The 15,502-nt window shown below is 33.3% G+C and overlaps 2 protein-coding genes across 4 annotated transcripts in view; both read right to left on the bottom strand.

The window, feature by feature from the left end:
* Window positions 1-15,502, bottom strand: part of LOC100649561 (laminin subunit alpha-1) — a 199,341-nt gene that overhangs the window by 84,144 nt on the left and 99,695 nt on the right. The window lies entirely within an intron of this gene.
* On the bottom strand, window positions 8,119-12,300 carry LOC125384747. Of its 2 annotated transcripts, none has more exons than XM_048404589.1 (2): window positions 12,019-12,300; window positions 8,119-11,544 (listed from the first exon to the last, which is right to left on the bottom strand). In XM_048404589.1, the coding sequence occupies exon 2, from the start codon at window positions 11,360-11,362 to the stop codon at window positions 9,449-9,451; it is 1,914 nt and encodes a 637-aa protein (XP_048260546.1). In that variant the 5' UTR covers window positions 11,363-11,544; window positions 12,019-12,300; the 3' UTR covers window positions 8,119-9,448. The 2 variants fall into 2 exon arrangements, with proteins under 2 accessions (XP_048260546.1, XP_048260549.1); XM_048404592.1 differs by lacking the exon at window positions 12,019-12,300 and having other exon boundaries at window positions 8,119-11,225; window positions 11,300-11,456.

A 15,502-nucleotide genomic window follows, 5' to 3' on the forward strand; every position in this document is an offset into this window, starting at 1 on the left:
CTTTCTCATCTTGTTCCTAAGCAGCTGTCATATGCAAAATGTCAAAAGAAAGAATGGAAGTGGTAATACAATATGGAAATGTAAAGTATGTAAGGCATAAAAGAAATTAATTTTCACGAAGAATTATTTTTTCTGTTATTATTTATTTCGACTGAAGCATCACACCAGAAACCTAAATAACGAACACTTCGTTCTTTCCATTTCTTAAAACTAATTTTCATAATTTTCATTTCTGTAATTCATAAATTTAACTTTCGCAAGATTGAAATTGATATTAAATTAACTTTCAGATTTATTTGATACCTACTACGTAAAAGTCGTGATACTCCAATATCCATCTATGCAAGTGTTTAGAAACATCGCAAGTCTCTCCTGATAAACATAAAAATTCATTTGTAGCGTCATTATTTACAAAAGATAAGATTCGAATTTTTTTCCTCAAATCAATTCTAACTCGAACTTTGTACCCTATCCATTCTCTACAGTTTCCGTTTCATTAAGTTTTCGAGAAACGTGGTCGCGCCATTGTATAACATCTACAAATTGTGCAGATCAACCGACACAAGCCAGTTTAAATATTCTGTGTGGAAACCGCTTAAATCTTTCGCGTTACGGGTAACCAATCTCTACCATACGAATATAATTTGCATATCATATTATCGATCGGAGTAAATCATTGCAGGTCGGCAGGCCAGTAGACTTGCCGGAAGAGAAGCTGATATTCCTCGATAACATTGATTCTTGATTATTCTCCCTTTAATTACGTCATTCATCTCAGCTATGAAAACAACTAATTAAGAGCAAAAACTTTCGTACGACGTTCACTAGATAAACTTCATGCAGAAATCAATCTTTGACGAGAAGTTCCTGAAGAAAGGAAGGAAACATATTCATTAACCATACTTTACTACCATAGGCGCCAAATTATTATAGCGAAACATTAATTTCTCCTTGTTTCTCTACTGATGTGAATTAGTGGTTATCATTACGGTTATCGAGTATTAAACTGAGTACTATCCTTGCTGGTTATAATCTATCCACAACCGAAAATTTCTACAGGTAAACAAAGTATTTACCTACTATTAAAGCATATGACAGATGCAAAGGACTGTATCTACTTACTATAGTATACTTCATGACAAATATTATGTTCAAAAGCGGATTGGTACGGTTTGCTGTTAGCTTCAATTCCTCAATATTTATGACATAGAGGAGTTGACCAGTAGACAAACTATAGAAATAATAATCGCAGCCAATACAGGATGCACTTTAACTTGAATAACTTTAATATTGTATAACTCGTATCAAGTTAACATGATGCAGTAACTTTAAACTACAGTCTACAATTAATGATTGTGTGACGACTCAATGTAGTGTAAGTACTTGAAAGAATCTTATCGACAGTTACAGCAAGCTACATACAAGGTGAGGGCGAATAACACGTACAAACTGTGCTGGAGGTGATTTCTTATGAAAAAATAAAAAAATATGGAATACAATTTTTCCATTTAAGTCTAGTTTTCGATTTTCGAGAAAATCGAGTTTGAAGATTTATCAAATATGCTTGAACATGGTTAAGGCTTTTTCGGAATTTTTTCGGGAACAAAGCGTCTGTAGGAAAAGCTTCATTCTGCATTTTTGACTTGTTTTCATACGTCGAGTGACCTACTGTCGATTATTTAGTTCTATCTCGTCCGCAGTTACCTATGTTCAAGTATACTTGGTAAATTTTTAAATATTCGATATTTTCATTAACTAAGTCTTAAATAAAAAAAAATTGTTTCCGTATATTGTTCTTATTTTTTCATATGAAATCACCTCGTGCCCGCTTATACGTATTGTAATGGCTGCGCCCTGTACATACATAGATCTACCATTACGTTACCTAAAACATTTTTAAAATACCATTTTCCGCAATCTGCAAAAATCAACTCCCGAACGATTTTTACTCAAACAAAAATACACACGACTTTCGATACATCTCCGACCCATTTCCTCTAAATTCTATTTCAATTTTCTAACGCACGTTCCCTATCTTTCTTACGTGTTCCACCATGTAACCCTTACCTAAGGCCTCGTGATATCGTTCAGCACGTGGCCATTCTATTTTAAAACAACCGCGTAAACGACTCTCGGCAGTCTGATCCTAACATCGTTCTCGTAAATCAATTTATTTGCCGTGGCATGTTCAAGAGCGCCATTATCATTCGCAGTTTTACTCGTTCTTCGTGCCATATCGCCACGCCCTTGAGCACGCTTGTGAATTTCGCCTATCGTTGAGGAAAACCGGAAAACAGACGAATTATACCAAGTCCAGCCGAATAACATGTAAAAACGGACATGACGTCATTGCTTATATAAAATTTAATAAATAATGAAATATGCGTATATGTTTATTTATTTATTATTATTACTTTATTTATATTTTATTATTCCTCATATATATATATATATATGTATATATATGTAAATTTTATAGAATTCAAACTACCCGCCATCCGACATTCTTACTTTTGCTTTGTTTCGGCGGCAGCCATTTTGTTGCGTAGATTAGATCACGAGAGAATAATGGTAATTTAGAATTTAGAAAATTGATTCTCGATTTTCCAGGTTAAATTTGTAGTAGATTTGTTACTAACTGTTATTGTATTTATTTTAATTTATTCCCAAAATAAACTCGATTTTTCAGAACCGATCGTCTGATTTATCCAAAGCATTTACGTTATTACATCTAATATATATGCATGTATATATATATATATATGTATGTATAGAAGAAATAATAAAATTTGTTTAGACATACTGTCTCTTTTCAAATTTTTGTCAATTTTTTCACAAGACGCTATGTTTCCGAGAAAAATAAATTTAAAAATTTATCATATGTATGCACGTACGAAGGCTTGGACGGAAAAATTGTGCTCTACATTTCCGACCGATTTTCTCACATGCAGAATGTCCTACTGTCGATTACTTAGTCTTGTTTAGTGTGCAATTAGCCATGTCCAAGTATACTTGCTAAAATTTCGAATTCATTTTTCTCGAAAATGAAACCGAGAATAAACAATTGTATTCTATATTTCTTTTCTTATTTTTCCACAAAAACGTCGTGTTTGCTTTTGCATGTTAGACGACTAATGTCTACATACAGGTAGTCCAGGCTATCGTTGAAAAATATTTCCAACGACACATTACAATATCAATAAGAGAGAGGTTAAGTGAAATTTATTGGCCACCTCAGCTTACTTCTTCTACGTTGGCATGTGCAAACACAAAAAGGAAAAATACAAATATGTTGGTTACAGGCAAGTATAAATTATATTATCCCTTTAATAGCACTGTTTTGGCCATGTGCATATTCTTATCTTCCTAGTGTTTTAAAAATAGGAAAGAAAGGAACCGCTATTACTAAGAACAACTGTTAGTTCGACGTGTTTGCAATTTAAGTATTCTACCAAGAATTATGGAAAAAGGACCAGTTAGGCATTATATTTTACTACTTTATATCGTATATATATATATATCGCACAAATCGCTCATAAAACTTTATGCTTGGATTATTGTCTTTTATTATATCTTGGATTATGTCTAGAATTATTAGACATCGTTCATTCTTTTTGCATCTGCAAAATGTGCAATAAACGCTGTCACCATATAAATCTTTTCTCCGTTTTCAGAGATTACCCATCAACATTCTGAACCTCTAATGTTATTCTAATAATGTTATATACATATACATGTAAACTCCCTAGAGTTCATGTAGGATAGGGATTCTTTTTGTTTTACGGGTAGCACGACAGGCTGTGTTTCACGGACAGAGCGATCTTCCTTTGTTTTACGGACGACCATTTGAAGAAGCACGTTTTTCCCAAACGGACGGACACAGAGTTACATTAGAGACAGACAAGGTTACAGAATAGTTATTTAAGATTTTAAAGACTGAAGAAGAAAGATCGGTAGCTCAGAACGTTGAAAATCGATTCTCGATTTTCAGGTAAACATTGTACCAAAGACTTGTTATTTCCCGTTTATATAATTATCGTTATTTATTGTTATAGACGCATATTAATTGTTGTTTATTTTTGTATTTTTAATTACTTCATAATAAAAACTCGATTTTCAGACTTCAGAATCGATCCCTGAATTATCCAATTATTGAACCTTATATACATGTACATATATATACATATTTCCTTTGGAATAGCATTCGAGGTTCAGAATGTTGATGAGTGATCTCTTATGATGATACACAGGAACATATTTATACACATATATAAATGAATAAATAAATAAGTGTATCTCTTGATTACTTGTGAATCGTTTTTCTTTCATAGGAATGTCGTATAACAAAGCAAAAAGAATCGTGCAAAATCTGAATTGAGAATGTCACCAAACTGTACTTGACCATTTATTACTCTGGCCGCACGTGCATATAATCACTCGTTGTCAAAGTTTCATGAAGGTTCTGGGAAAACGACCGGGGTTTGTGCCCAGAATATTATGAAAAGCGCAGAGAATCGAAAATTTCAATAACTTATTGAAGTGACATAAACATAATTAAAACTAAAATGAAACTTTAATTGCTTAGGAAATTCTATTTCCGTCGTAGAGTATTTCCGGCTACTGTCAAGTGACCACATACTTTTATTTGAAACATAAAATGCACTACTGTTCTGTTATTTTAATAGTTTTACTATTTTTTCAAGAGCGATCTCATTCGAACAATTATCTACTATTTCAACAATAAACGGTAGGGAAATAGAATCAATCCTCGTTAACCGGCAATTGATCGAAGAACAGTTAACCAAAGGATCGAATATAGCTGGCCGACACGTGCCCTTGCGAACGTCAAGAGCATCAAAACAGATTTCCAATCGGCCACGTGTAGCTCGTGTATTTGCATCGAAATGGTCTATCGCGGACGGCGTGCAAAATAAAATTCGCGGACTCGTGTAGCATTAAATCATTTCGCTGGATACTCTGCCATGGCTTTATAATGGATCTGATAGCGGCGGTCGCCACACGCTCGTCTGCTCTCGTTGCTACCGGGGACAGTGGCAAACGAATAAACGACTCGCAGCCTTCCAGTCTGTCCAGAGAAAAGAGAAAAGAGTGGAAATCTCGACATTCCCCGGCTACTTGATATACGCGTTTAGCCCCGAGCTGGGGTCGCATTACGTGGTTCGCCTGCGACGATCAGGTACGTTCTAAGTACCTGAACGCGTGTTTCGTCTCTTCAACATTAATGTAGACTTAGATTAACTACTGACTTATCGTCGACGGCGAAATTAAAGTTAAAAATTAAAATTATATCAATTATATATCTAAATTATATCTAATTACGAGTTGGCTATCGCATGTAATAAGATTCTGTACGTTCTATAAGCAGACATATTTTATTATGGTCTTTTAACAATACTTGAAAAATTTCTGAAATATTTACTAATAGATCGTGGACATTTGGATCAACTCATACCTTTATGAGAATAATTAAGTAAAAATAGATAGAAGTATGTTTGACCTATAGAAAAATATTTCTCTCGTATAGTTTACTTATATTATCCAGTAAACAAACATCTGTGTGAAGGAACACTACAGTTCGCGTATGAATCATCGATGACCTCACGAAACAAACGACTCTTTCTTGAAGTAAACATTTCGATATGGAAAGAGGAGTTTAAAATTGTAGTAGCCTATTTGAACTTTCTGAAGAATCTAACGTTTTCTGTACCTTATACGTTTATACTGTGGATCAAAAGACAACAAATGCTTTTTTCTGAAACATTTAATCAACAGTTAATAGAGTCAAAGAGCGATATACAAGTGGTACGAAACGGGGAAGACAATAAGTTTATAAACAAGTGTACGGAAATACATGGCTAAAAGTGTAAGAAACGTCCCTTGTTTATCTAACAAAAAAGAGATAAAGAAGGTTGTCTTTCAAACAACATTCTCCACGTATCACAAATATTATCTTGTATTCCCTCTATTTCAAACAAATCTTTGAGCGTCCGATCAAAAAGATCGCGCTCCAACTAGCGTTCGCTAGTTTAAGAAAACATACACATCACAAAGACAGGGCTAGAAGGAAGAAAAACTAAGAGATTCGATCCGGTTGAAAAGTTATTCGTTTGTCTCAACAACACCCGTGGCGTTGGCAGTTAAAAGTCGGCCACTGAAAACCAGATTCCACGCCACTGTGTATACGCTATACGTACCACCCTCTCGCGAGAGCTCGAGCTCTGGCGCTCGCCGCCTCCGCGTAGGTGGAATTATTTTCTAGTAACGCGTACCACGTTACCACCCTGTAAATTAACCATCGACTGGATCGTGTAGGCGTCGTCAATCGCATTATTATAGCACGCGGTAGTAAATTTAGCGAAATCACGCGGTCTAACGTTACAGATTCGACTACTTTTAACTTTTCATCAACGAATCACTGTTCTTCGATTACTACGACCGCTACCAAATATCTATGGACTTATATCTTTTCAAACATTTATATAATCTTTTAACGAATCAATTGCTTTCAGAGAAGAATCGTAAAAAGAACGTTTGAACTGCCGGAATTTTGTTATTTGGACAGGTAACTCTCACAAATTTGGGGTAATGAAATTAATCGATGACTGGAGGAAGAAAAGAGAAAAGAGAGAAATAAAGCATTTTAAAATAGGCAAAACGAGCATAGATAAGTCAGAATATGAATTCTGCCGCGAGGCTTCGCTCCTATTATCGAGCGTTCCAAAACAATGCATTCAGGATATCTTGTGGCAAATTACCACAGCATCCAGCTCGATCTAAACGACGATGGGTAGAGTGGAAGTGCACAGGGCATAAATCGTAGCTTATACATAGGTCAGAGTATAAATCGTGCGGTTCAGGCGCGAAAGCACCGGCAGGAGATATGGAGGGGCTGTACCGCGTTCTATGGGAGTATTTCGAAATTCTTCCAACTCGCTGAAACAATGTAATAAGAATCCTGTCAAAGTATAGAGGAAACGCGGACATGAAATCTAGTGGACAATGGAACGATCGATAAGTGTTCTAGATTAAGCAAATCATAGACGTACGTAAGTACGTATTTACATTTTTATTTTTCATGCTTTGTGTAATCAGTTGGTAAGGTTCATAGGATAAAGGATGGAAGTATGATTTATATTTGGAAATTTGATATAATCATAATTTTAGAAGCTTGAGTTATGAAAATTTCAGCAATTTTCAAACTATAATTTATTATACATAAATTAAATCAACGATATAACCGACTATGAAAGTACATATCAAAATTCTACAAATTCTCCAGGCTATCCTTCGTAATTACGTAACTCGTACTTCATATACCGTGACTTTTTTTTTTTTTTTTTTTTTTAGATTTAGAGGCTGAATTTCACTTATGAGGCGGCGTTGACGCCGGGGTATCAGTATCCGATGTTCTACGCGAAAAACTTGCGTTCTACCTGGTATCGACGATTTGACCTCTCGACTCGGCGTGTAAGTTGGCGCACTGGAGGCGAGAATTTATAAACCTGCAACTCGAGTCGAGCTCCTACCGTACTTTGCGGCGAACAACACACGTGCACTCTGTGTTCGGAAAACACGAACCCTTTCATTACGATGATTCGAATCAAATCAAAACGAATTCAGTTGAATGAAACCGCGATCGTATCTGTCAGACTCTGTTTTTTTTTTTTTTTTTATAAATGCAGTGTGTATGATTTACCATTTGGGCATTTGATATATTTCTCAATCTGGTAAATGTAATAATTATAGGTTCGTAAATTAACATCACGAGTGTACCTCCAGCGAGTATTACTATAAACAGTTGTTCGACAAACGATGAGACAGGTCGTGAAAAAATTTATTGAGATAGACAGCTAACACGATCGTGTCATGCGGGTATTACGAATCCGTTCTGCATCGATTTCATGATTCGACGATAGTCGTATCATGTTGAACTTGAGTATGTTTATTAAATAGAGTATGAAGGACTAGGAAAGGTTAATTTTTTTAATTAACCTGTAACTGACAATGTTTGATATATGCCAGTGGCTACAAAAGCATATGTGAATATCATTGTATTTATGATAAGATTTATATACTAATTAATTAAGTCCAAGTATGTATGTTGAATATCGAATCGTTTAATAGCATGTTAAATATTTGAAAATACATAAAAAGGAAGATAATACATTATTGTTTATTAAATTCTAAACTCCTGTTTAACAAATAACTTAGTAAAATTAATATATAATAAATAGAAGATGCATATAGCGTATATATTTTGTATATTTATTAAAAAATAGATTTCTTTGAAAAGTATACATATAATAAAAGTATTAACAATAGAAGTGGCTTTAAATTACTGAAAAATGGAAGTCTAAAACTCCCAGAAGCTGCACGTAGTCCATTAAATATATGTTATAAAATACTATAAAATATCCTGTACGTGTTCCCGAATGTACAGTCTCTTCCTTTCAACCATTAAACTGCATTCCATTCATTATTTATATTCTCATGATTTCTTGAAACATCTCATTTCCTTCTTCCTACCACTGACTTATAAAATGAATTCACAGTCGTTGACTGTTGCTGTGAAATACAATCGTATCTTTTAAGATGTCACCGTAAGTGGTTATTTCTGAGATGAAACACAGTAAAGCAAGGTCGTGTTGCAATTTACAAGGAAGAAATGCGGATGCTGCATAAAATCTGTATTATCAGTGAGTCATGTCTCTATCTTTTAGATTCGTTATGGTTTAAACAACACGCTGCGTGCCTTTGCATCTGTTTTTTATTTTCTATTTATTCGCTACAGTAAATACTACGTGTAAACAAGATTCGTTGTCTCCGTCAGGAAAAATCAGTCATCTTATAAAACTTAAGAAATAATATAGTTGAGATCTTTTTAAACAATTGCATACTGAGATTTCTTTTCGTGCTTCTTAAATCTAACATTAAAAGGAAAAACAATGTTTGTGAAAGTAATAGAATATTTTCCATATATATATACGAATTATAAAATACACAATTCTATAAATATATTGTCATTCTTTGATAGTATTTCTTTATTAATTATAATTTCCATTTTGTAGATTTAAATACTAACGATTTAGCAGTATTCCTATTAAAAATATATACTCCATATCTAGTTTAGAGATCACTGCATTAAGGATGAAATTTAAGGAAAATCATGACTTTAATGGAGAATGTATAGTTGATGTTTATTCTGATAATAAAGCATATTGCTCTCCACAGTACCTTGACATTGTTCTGTATCAAATTACTTCCACCACGTAATTATTAAAAATATTAATTCATTGATTATTAATAGGCTCACTTATTAGTAACTATTACTTCTGGCTTATTAGTCTGTGATATATGTACCACCTAATACTACTTAAAAATTTGATAATTATATATTCATATTACTACTATCCCATATAACTTATGTCTATCCCTCATTAGTTGGATTTACTCTGTCTAATAAACGGATAAACATGTCATACTTATCTATATTTTCATATGGACCATAGCGAAATATATAGTCTTTTAATTTATCTTTCACTTCATCAAGGTTATTTAGAGGTTTGATCCAAAAATCGATAAATTTATTAAATTTAATATTTGCTTCGTGAAGTGTTGGTATATCGTTGCGAGTAATGCCTTCACGCGCCCCTCCTATAAAATCAACACAACACGCTATACCATCCTTTGATAACACAAATTGTCTAATAAAATTTGTCTTTTCTGCCTCTTCATCAAAAGCCCAATTAATAAATTTCTCTGCTATATCTACATAATTCCACATTATATTGCATTTACATTTTCTAAATATTTTCTTATTTACTACTACTTGCTTTAAGTTTTGTATTTCCTCTTTTGATAATAAACACCAATCTAAAAAATACTCAATTATTTCAAAATAATTATTTTCTATAAACATATCACAAAGTATTTCTTCTAATTGGTCATTTACTAACTTCTGTTTCTTAAACGATTCTATCTCTTTTTCTGAGTCTAAAAACCATTTTAAAAACTTATGAGATTTCTTTCGTGCTATTTCTACATCTTCTTTTTCTACTGCCCATAGTTTATAAATATAATTATATGAAGATTTATTCTCTTTAAAACTATCCTTACAAACACTTCTTAATTGTTTTGTAGGAAATTTCCAATCTAGCAACTTATCTGCTAATTTGTATTGATCATCTTTTATAAAATTTAGGCAAAGCTCTATATGATTTATCTTACTCTTAAGCTCTTCCCTCTCTTCTATGGAATCAGATTGCCAATCTAATAATTTATCTGCCAAATCATATTGGTCTTCATTTATGAAATAATCCCAGATATTAATGGCTTGTTTAAAAAGCTTCTTCTCTTTGTTAGAAACAAATACTTCCTCTATGAATTGATTTAATAATTCATATTGTCCTATCTTTACTAGCGATACTATCTTTATACATTTTATATATCCAGAATCGAATAATTTTTCTTTCCATTGTCTCATCTCCGGAGTATTAATTATTAACTTTATGCCTGGTAAGTCCCAAATTTCTAATAAATCTCGTATGAAATCTAAATGTAGATCTGCCTCAGCTATCTTTGATTTTAAGCATGCAGGGATTTTATCCCATACTTCATGTAGTATCATCCCATACTTACTATTTTCTATTACATAACCTAATCTATAATCTCTTTTCATGCAAGATATGACAAAATGTAACAACTTTAAACCTGTATAGCCATTCTTTTGCGTCTTCAAAGCTGCCTCTAATTCGTCTAATATTTGTCCAAGAAAATCTTGCCATGGCCACATGGATAATATCAGTTTTACAATGCTACATACATATATATTATCCTCAAATGAATCATATACAATACGAGCTATAGTCTTTCTCTTATGGTATGCTCTCACTTGATTTATAAGAAATATACATATTTCTACACACTTTTCTTGTCTATGACAAGATTCCCCAATTGTTGTATAATCAGGAATATGGCTAGTAATAGATATTTGTATACCACTAACTATATTTCTGTTTTTTTCTTCCTTATTTAACTTATCCCAAAAATATTCTACAGCCTTGCTATATCCTCCATAGACCGACAATCTAAACATATTCTCTTCTATTGAATGATATCTATTATATAAATGATTATGTATATATGTCCTTCCTGATTGTATTACTGTTTCAAGATATCTAATAAATGACGATAAATTTCCATCCCTACAACATTGCCAATATGCTAAAGTAAGACACTTATAATCCGTATATATATTTTCACAAAAAATATTTTTCACCTCTCTTGGTAATTGTACCCATAAATCATTGATATTTTCTTCTAAAGCATACTCACATGCCATATCATAAACTGTAGCAATATTTAGTCTTGGGTTATCTATCCAAAATGATTTTAATATCTTTACCTCATCTATTGATCCATAATGAGTCCAATATATTTTCTCAATATAATTAATTGCTGATTCTTTTCTATCATATTCAATATTTCTACGAATATACTCATACCAGTTAAATATCTTCTCACCTATAGATTTTATTATGTGAGTTAATTCGAACCTCAATGCTGAATGTAATCTAAATGACTGTATCTGTTTTAATATTAATTTTGTTATATCGTGCCACTTGTTCTCATTATTCTGATTCTCATACTCTTTATACTCAAATGTTAAAAATTCTCGTATTTCATTTCTGATATGTGATTGTTCCCATAGCCATATTGTCATACTAATCATCGACATACGTTGCAAATTTAATTCAAACTTAAAATACTGTAGCACAGGAAGTTCCATTTGTTGTATTATTAATTACTGATGCTACGCAGTGATTAAGAAATAAGCCTCTCATATATTTTAAATTTTGATAAGTGATCTGATTATCTCTTACTAAAAGCTTGTATTTTATAGCAAAATTATTAATATAGGTTTCAATTTTAAATTTTGCTAGCTTATAATAATCTATCAATACAGAAAAACATGGCTATACATAACCTTAGTTGTACCTTCTGTTCAGTTAGAATTTTGTTTACTTAATGTGTGATATTCTTCAAGATGCCTTCTTAGAGTTGATAAATGGATCTTCTAATTTCAAATCGTTAATAATCAAGTATAATATACCAGAGTGAGGAGATCCAGAACGCATTATTAAAGAAGCCAGTGAAACACTAATAATAAGCGTCCCTCATTGTGATTGACAAAAACATCGCCTCATCTCTGATGGTAGGAGAAACATACGAATGTATGACAAGAGGGGAAATATCGAATCGTGCGGAGAAATGTACTGCGAACGGCACGGGGCCCTTCCACGGTAAACATACATTGCCGGCTATAAGTAAATACTAGCACACTTAACAATATTTATATTTATATTAATATTTAATATAAAATACATGCTTTCCATTGCTTTACTTTCTAGTTATTTTATCATAAATGTATTATTCCATTTATATCAAATATGCGTTGTAACGAAAAAAAACAAATAAAGTAAAATTTGTTAGAATTATCTAATAAATATGACAAGTGGATATACCAATACTTATGTTCGGTAATGTAGCTAAATTCTTTTTTTTTTTACATAATATAACAATTTCGTTTTGTTGACCTAAAGTAAGTTGTTTCCAATTTCAGCAGAGACTTCTTTTATAGTAAATATTTACAAATTACATATATGTACAGAGTAGAAATTCAGAAGAAACATTTCTAAAAACAAAAACAATTTTTGAATCATATTTCATGTTGTCAATTGATATTTTATTAGTGAATTTAAATAACTTTTAATTACATAGGCATTTAAATGATTTTTCTCATCGAAAAGAAACTATTACACTTGCTTTAAATGAAAAACGATTATATAAAGTATAGATAATACATCTTTTCCAAACATCTACAAATTATTAATTTCATATTTTATGTAACAACTGCGAGGTGGTTTTCTGTTTTAATACGATTACTCTGCTCGCCAGTTGTAGAATAAATGACGCGTGGCAAGAGCTACAGCGCCAATTATCCTACGTTTATAACATAGATTTTCTTGATCAAACCACAGGATACTTTTCACGAGTACATACATATATACTTTTACTATTTCAGTTAAACGGAGTATCAATTTTCTCTGATGTCGAACGCTTGTATGATAATAATCATTGTAACCTTTTAATTGGAAGTGAACAATCTTCGTGAAAAGTTTCGATCTTTGTCTTAGCTTGTATGAAACTTATTTGTCATTCTTATTTAATTCTGTTGTATCTCCGATAAAAAAGAATTTTTTTCCAATCGAAACATCTACTCTTAAGCAACGTTGCACATCCAATGTTACCAGTGAGAAAAGTAATCGCGGTTATTGTTCGCTGATCACGAAGACCTGATTAAATACGATGCATTTGTTAAATCTCGTCATTCATTACGATCAACAGCGCTGCAAGTTGGCAAGTCGATAACAAATTGAATTAGCTCTTGAATCGATATCCTCTGCCAGCAGTGGATGTGCCACGATCTGTTACTCGGATTGCTCGCTTTATCGTGTTAACTGCTGAAGCTGCTATGGTTAATGAGAGATAGCTCTGATAGGCTAATAGTCAACCGGCTCTTTGCTGTTCGAGTTAATAATTCAAGCTGAGCTGTGTCAATTGCTTTTGCTCGTAAACTACGGATCGGCAACTTGTTTGGAGAACCCTGAAGGGGTCAAAGATACCGATCTAACGTTCGTCCACCGACGAAGAAATGTAAACGAATGATTTTTAGATAGTCTGTGAGATTGGATATGAAGAAATATGAAGTGAGGTGAGTTGTGAAAGCAGAAGAAAGGAGGGGTGATTAAGTATACATCATACGTTAATGAAGTTTCTATGTGCAACTAGGTAGAGATTTAATTGCTAATGCAGAGCGATATGTTTGAAACTGTTTTTAGAATCTTATAGTAGCATTAGAAGCCAAAGTCTTGTTCGTATTAGACAAATTACTTGAACTTTAGCCATGTGAGTTAGAGTAATCTGATTATTCGATTTATTAATTTCAAGAGGAAATAAGAAGAAAGTAGTTGTGTATGTATATAAAATGTTAATTATAATTATAAACACAGTTGAAAGGTTATACATATATACAAAATGTGACTAAATATAAAATTATCATGTATCAATTTCTTAAGAAATACAGAAATACAATGATGAAACTTCTATTTTTAACGTTCTAACGAAAGTATCACAAATCGAAATCCTAAGATTAAGAGTACTAAAATAACAAAGAACGATCAAGATAATTACGTTCGTTATTGTACTCTTAGCCCATTGTTAAGCAACGACTTCGAAAATTAAAAAATAGAACTCCACTAGTCCAGGAACAATTTGCTCAAGAACCAACCACTACAATCCCCTAACTATCGCACAACAAATCGCAGATCGGCTCGAACAGTTTTCTCCGGGGATTAATACGCGACAAACGAAGCAATCGTTGCCGTTGCGTGTACCGATGAATGGAATGCCATGTGTTCGAGATAAAACGAAGCGGATGTCCCTCTCAAGTAAGCTCGGAGCGTGTGTAGTGCTCGTAGCCGCGCGTACACGCGGCAAGAGCAAAACGAGGCAACGGCAGCATCGCCTTTTACTCGAGATCAACGTCCAGTTTATGGAAATTGCCGGGATGTACAGAAATTGATTGGCTACAAGATCGCGGTATGCGGGGGACCACCCGCAGGTGCTAGAATGGCTTTTAGTCGTGCTTACACGCATGAAATCAGCATACGTACACCTATCTCTGGAGGAGACTAGGAGCTACTTGGAGAAACGTGGCCGATCAATGGACGCAACGAGGGAGATATCCAAGGGGAACTAGGGGCAACTATCGGAATCCTTTGATCTTTCGAGCAGCTGCACACGCCGAGGGTGTATTCTTCGGGTTGTGAGGTGCTTTTGCAAGTTTGCGCGAGACACAGGGGATCGAAGATGCCATGTACGAGGACTGAGTCATGCGATGGTTTTGCCGAGGATGAGCACAGATGGAAAAGAATAATTCTGTCGATTTTCAGAGATGCTATGGTATTGTTAGAATTGAATATATTTGTTGTATCGAGTTGCTGGTTGCACTTAGTATTGTAATTTTTGTATAGTTATACGATGGTTCTGTTGGAGATCGATGGAAGAGGCTAAGATGATCCTGTTGATTTTCAGAGATGCTATGATATTGTTGGAATTGAGTATATTAATGTAATTATAATATGGTAATGCAATTTTTCTATAGGTCCATCTTTATTGCAGCAAAAGGCAGATAGGTTTTGCTTACCAACGTTTGCAAAGAACTTTGAGTTCCTCGAGTAACATAATTTCTGCTGTCATATAATCATTGTTCTGGATAACTGGAATTTCCTAAACTACGATTACAGTTTGAAAGCTTGAAAAAATAAGGAAACTATGCACCACTGATGAAATTGTTCCACATAATACGAAACACGTTGATAGTTAATACGACAGTAAACGGTAATGAAGAAATCTTTCT

The sequence above is a fragment of the Bombus terrestris genome, chromosome 1, assembly GCF_910591885.1.
Source record: "Bombus terrestris chromosome 1, iyBomTerr1.2, whole genome shotgun sequence".
Taxonomy (NCBI): domain Eukaryota; kingdom Metazoa; phylum Arthropoda; class Insecta; order Hymenoptera; family Apidae; genus Bombus; species Bombus terrestris.